Source organism: Mus caroli, chromosome 3 (genome assembly GCF_900094665.2).
Source record: "Mus caroli chromosome 3, CAROLI_EIJ_v1.1, whole genome shotgun sequence".
Classification (NCBI taxonomy): domain Eukaryota; kingdom Metazoa; phylum Chordata; class Mammalia; order Rodentia; family Muridae; genus Mus; species Mus caroli.
The window spans coordinates 116,536,226-116,542,284 of NC_034572.1; the positions used below are offsets into that span (position 1 = coordinate 116,536,226).

General features: G+C 40.8%; 1 protein-coding gene across 2 annotated transcripts in view; it reads right to left on the reverse strand.

Annotated features, from left to right (window-relative positions):
• The window catches only part of Myoz2 (myozenin 2), a 28,711-nt gene that overhangs the window by 1,993 nt on the left and 20,659 nt on the right, over nt 1-6,059 (reverse strand). For both annotated transcript variants that reach the window (XM_021158976.2, XM_029475624.1), the window contains one exon: nt 5,430-5,613. In XM_021158976.2, the coding sequence (XP_021014635.1) occupies nt 5,430-5,613 (184 nt within the window). The remainder of the gene's footprint in view (nt 1-5,429; nt 5,614-6,059) is intronic.

Consider the following 6,059-nt stretch of genomic DNA (forward strand, 5'->3'; position numbering starts at 1 on the left):
AGGGAGGGAGGGAGGGAGGGAGGGAGGGTATTTCAAGATAGGAAAAATATCAGAATACCTACAATACAACTCACAGACCATATGAAGCTTAAGAAGAAGGAAGACCAAAGTGTCAATGCTCCAATCCTACTTACAAAGGGGAACAAAATAATCATGGGAGGTAGAGGGAGGGGCCTGAGAGGGAGAGAGGAGGGGGAAGGAAAAAAGGGGAAGGGCAGGATCAGGTATGGGAATAGACAGAAGAGAAGTCCAGAGGGTCAGGAGAATGAATAGAAATGTGTAGCCGTGGTGGGAAGAGGGGACTGGGGGGAACCACTAGAAAGTCCCAGATGCCAGGGAGTGATAGGCTGACAGAACTCAATGGGAATGGCATTAGCCGAAATACCCAACAGAGGGGAGATAGAACCTGAAGAGACTACCTCCAGAAGATAGGCACAGTCCCCAGTTGAGAGATAGGGCCACTTACCCATCGCAAAATTTTTAACCCAGAATCATTCCTGTCTAAAGGAAATGCAGGAACAAAGAGTGGAGCAGAGACTGAAGGAAGGGCCATCCACAGACTGCCCCACCTTGGGATCCATCCCATCTGCAGACACCAAATCCCAACAATATAGCTGATGCCAAGAAGTACTTAAAGACAGGAGTTGTATGGTTATCCTCTGAGAGGCTCTGCCAGCACATAATACAGATGCAGATACAGCCCAGGGTCCCCAGTAGAAGATTTGGGGGAAGACCTGATAGAGCTGAAGGGTTTTGTAACCCCATGGAAGAACAACAACATTAACCAACCAGGCCCACCAGAGCTCCCAGGGACTAAACCACTAACCAAAGAGTACACATGGAGGGACCCATGGCTCCAGCTGCATATGTAGCAGAGCACTGCCTTATCTGAAATCAAGGGGAGGGGAGGTCCTTGGTGCTGTGGAGGCCTTTGGCCCCAGGTTGTGTGTGTGGGGGGGATGCTAGAGGGGTGAGGCAGGAGCAGGTTGGTGGGTGGAGAAGCACCCTCTTAGAGGGAAAGGGGAGGGGGGATGGGATAGGGGATTTTGGGAGGGGAGACTAGGAACAGGGACAACATTTGAAATGTAAATAAATAAAATAACCAATTAATAAAAATAAATAAATGAAATAAAAGTAAAGAAAGAAAGATAGGAACAATAGAGCCACTGAACCAAGCATGGGTATTTTACATGGGATTTTAGGAATGGCTACACCATTAGATTACGGAGGCTGGCTGGAGTTGACTGTCTCTGAAGTAAGCTGAATTAGCTCAAGTGATTTTACAATTGCTGCAGAAATGAAATCTGACTGTGTTTTCTGAATCTCAGAGGGAGAGCTGCTCAGCCCCGCAGGGCGTAGCTTTAGCATCCAGTGTGCTGCTTTCTTTCTTTTTAACCACTTGCGTTTTGTTTTTTCCTATATTACCGTGAGCATTCTTCTTGCCTTGTAAAGGGCCACATCCCTTCGGTTCCATCGTCCATCTCTTAGCTCTCACCGCAAGGCCAGTTGGAGGCTGCTGTTTGGAAAAGGAAGTTTTCTTTTCTTTGGCATGTCTGAAACTACATCCTGTTGATTTGGGCTCTCTCATCCTCTCCGCAGCACTGAAGGACCATGCATTAGCATCCAGAGTAGGAGACCTCCTGTAAGGCGGTTTAAGTCCATGGGAATACTTTCAAACTTTAGTACAAGCTGGTAGAGCAGAAATTTCCAGTGGAAAGACTTGAAAAAATTTTTGAAAAAACAACCCATAATTATAAAAAACTCCATAATTTCCATAATAGTAACTTTTCAGAAATAGTTGAGTTGAAATGGTTTTCATATTATGTTACCTATGTAGTGAATAATAAGCCTGTATCTTTCAGATTCACAGATTGATGGTTTCTTGTTTATTTTGAAAGGATTATGTTGTAAAGATGTATGAATAGTGCTGGATACATAATATACTCATAATAATTGTTAATTTTTTTCTACAGGGTAAAATGCTTGCATAGAAATTAAAAATAAACCATTTTACCAACTAACAAATCAATGTGCTATATTTAAAGACACTTTAATCATAGAATATGTTCTACAAATAAGAAAATTAAGTTCAAAGTTATATATAAGATCACACAGTAATTTGCAGAAAAACTAGAAAATTTCTTGCTCTCGGTTCATTGCCCACATATTCCATGGGCTTGAACGTAGCATCGAGTTTGAATACATACAAAAGGAATAAAGAACCAAAGTTGTATTCAGTTCTTTGTCATTTTGAGATTGTAATTCTCCTTGGGAGTCCATTTTCTTTTAATCATTATCACCACTGAGAGTTATCAGCTTGTATCTTAACCTTTGTTAATATCTAATGACATGGGAGCACTAAACTGTAGTAGTCTCTCTCTCTCTCTCTCTCTCTCCCCTCCCTTCCTCCCTCCCTCTCTCCTTCCCTCTCCTCTGTGAGTCTTGGCCATTTGTTTTACAAAAATGAAAAAGTTATGTCAGCATAAACTCTCAACGTAGTAACATGTTGAATAATTAAATAATATAAGAGTGAAACAATACTAATTGCATTTTACTTTTGAAATATGTATGTATAATAGTTGAACTAAATTCTTGGTTAACTTAAGTTCTCAAAATCATTAGTAGTTTGAAGAAATAAAATTGTGTTGACCTACAATGGGAAAAGAGCCTATTTTATACTGGAAAAGTATTTGAACTTCTCTTTTAAATGACTGGATTATATTCTGAATAATACAGTGAAGGGCCTTTGTCATGTTGAACTTATACAGGTAGAGATAATTACTGGGGTCATTTTTGTAGTTTACTGGGACTTTGTAGTTTTTATTCCTGACATATTTACTTAACTAATTCTGGTGATTTGCAGTAGCTCCTTTTGAATGTGTGTGAGCACAATACGCCCTCCGTGAATAATAACAACTTTGTTTATTATTCTTGCTTATTGTCTAAAAGGGGTCAATAAATGTCTGTGTCAGAAAATGTGTATGTAACTCTTAAATGTAACTCTGATCTTGAAAGAATACTTTTAGTGGATATAGGATCATAGATTGGTAGTTACATCATAATGTTAGTTGCTCGATGGTGATTTCCATCATTTCAGTTAGGAAATTAACTTGCTTTTGTTTCTTTGAAGAGAAACGTTAATCCCAGGACTTCAAACCTCTTTCCTGTCTTGCTCACTCTCCTTGGCTTGCGCGGTCGTTTGAGACTTCTGTCAAGTGTGGAAAGGTCTTGGCCATTAGCCCTTTCGTGTTGCTTCTAACTTCTTCCCTGGGTTCCTGCTCCCACGGACTGTCATGGCTGCGCATGCGTCCTCTGCTTTCCTTGCTCTTTGGTTTCCTTTTCTTCTGTATTTCAGCGGGAACATCGTCTTGCATCATATCACAGTTCTCTCTTCAGCCGTGTCTAATGTCACTAAGTTCATTTGTTAAGCTGAAAGCTTCTCTGTTTCTCAATATGATACACAACAGGAAAACTTAATCAATTTCCGTAACATATACAACAAACCGTCACGGAATAGCGGTACATATTAGGAACTACTGTGGAGCACTATATGTATTCCTGCCAAATCTTAAACCCTGGAAGGAGTCGATATTTTGAATTTTATTGTAATATAAACACAAAGTAAAATTTAAACTAGAGGACATTGCACTAAATAAGTCTAAAAAGACAACTACAGGGGAATGCTAGGGAGGGGAGATAGAAGTGGGTGGGTGGGGGAGCACCCTCATAGAGGAGGGGGTTGGGGGATGGGATAGGGGGTTTTCGAAGGGGAGACCTGGATAGGGGGAAACATGTGAAATGTAAATAAAATATCCAATAAAAAATGAAAACAAAACAAAACGAAAGACAAATACTATATGATTTTACTTACAGGAAATAGAGTAGTAAAAATCATAAAATGGAAAGCAGATTGACTAGGGAAGAGGACCCTTCGTCCAGAACTCATCGTCCAGAACAGATGCAGGCAGGACTTCTGGTCTTACAAGAAAATGCCTTGGAGATGGTGGTAATGGTGACATGCATCGTGAGTGTAGGAAAAACTGCTGACCAGTTAGACCTTAGCATGATTCAAAGTAAGGGGTTGGAAAGATGGCTTAGAAGTTAAGAGGATGCTCTGCTCTTGCAGGTGACTAGGTTTCCAGCGTTTACATGGTGGCACACAACCATTTGTAACAACTCCAGGTCCAGGGGGCTGTATGCCCTCTCCTGCCCTCCAAGGGCACCATGTACACACATGGTGCACACACACATCCAAGCAAAACACTCAACCATATAAAGTAAAAGAAGTGTGTCTTGGATTTCTTTTGGGGTGGGGGTTGGGGTGGTGTTTGTTTTTGTTTTGAGACAGGGGCCCCAGCTGTCTTGGAACTCCCAGAGATCCACCTGCCTCTGCCTTCTAAGTGCTGGGATTAAAGACATGTGCCACCATGCACGACCCAAGAAACACATCTTTTAAAAAATGCTTAGAGTTGTCAAGTTTATACTATGTGTCTTATCATAATTAAAAATTGACAGAAACGAAACTATGGTAGAGATGATTCGAATCTAAAATTGGGCTGATATTTGTGGTCACTTTTTGTGACTAAGAGGACATAGTGTTTGCTCAGCTTGACACTGCTGACAGAAGCCACATTGAGGTTGTTGAAGGCTGGTCTCTTGTTTGCCTTTACTCTTAATGGATATGCTTGCAATTTCTAGTTGTCAGCCTGGAGTAGCCGCCAGGGCTTCTACATGGAATATCTCAGTCGGTTCCTGCTCTTCCGAAGCTGCAAACTGCTCAGTTTTGCTTAGCTTATCTACCCTTTATCATTGTATCTTACCAGTGAACACCTCCCCCAGGAAAATACAGGAAAATAGCATCAAATAATGGGGTTAGATTCTAACTTTTTTTTTTTTTTTAAAGATTTTGGTCGTCAGGATAATTGACTAACTTCATAGCTTTTTAAATCACTTTAAAAAAAAAATGACTCTTGTGCCAGCAATATGACTCATGAGTAATGGCCCTCACTGTCATGCCTGATGGCCTATGTTCGATCCCTGGGACTTGCTTGGTAGAAGCTTGGTAGAGCACAGACCTCTGCGGGTTTTCCTTTGACCTCTAACAGAGCACCACAGCACGTGAACTGTCCTCCCACCACACAAACAAAATGGAGAAATAGAAATATATAGATAAATGGTAACATTTTAAAAATGCATTATTTTTATGAAGTTTTTCATACAGACCCCAGAAAATTGACTAGTTTAAACTTGTAGAGTATTAGTAACAATGCAAAACTGAGTGTCCACCCAGACTTAGCAGATGCCCAGGTTTCTTCTTAGATTCTTTTCTCAGAATCAAAGATGGTTTTCTCGGACAGTTTGATTCCCAGTCCGGTAGTGTGAAAGTCTTGTTCACATATCCACCGACTCACCCTGGATAAATGAGTTACCTGTTAAAGCTCCTGTAATCCGGCAGTTCTGCCTTTCCTTCAGGCTTGAAAAGTTTTGGGTACAAAGCCTCCAGGAGCTCCGGATCGCTGCCAATGGCCTGCTCCCATGGAGACCGGTAGTACTTAGGAACGGCCGTCGTGTTAAACCTTTCAGGAGGAATTTCCTTCAGTGGTCCAGAATATCCTTTGGAAACAGGGCACAGGGAGTGAACAGAATGCCCTTCAGACACTAAACGCCAACCAACATCTTCTTGCCTTTACTGTTCGTGCTGGGGAGTTTGTGAAGAGCCCTTTCTATGAGTCACCAGAAAGTAGTAAACAGAAGTGGAGATATTTAAAAACATTTTAAAATTAAGGAATCTAAACAAGACGACAATTTATTATTGTTATTATTATTAATAATTATTATTTTATTATTTTAATGATTTGCATTTTTCAAATCACATTGTTTTCCCTTGACTATAATTTGCATTTACTTAAGTAAAACTATTATTTTTTTATTATTAGGTATTTATTTCATTTACATTTCCAATGCTATCCCAAAAGTCCCCCATACCCTCCCACACCCACTCCCCCACCCACCCACTCCCACCTCTTGGCCCTGGCGTTTCCCTGTACTGAGGCATATAA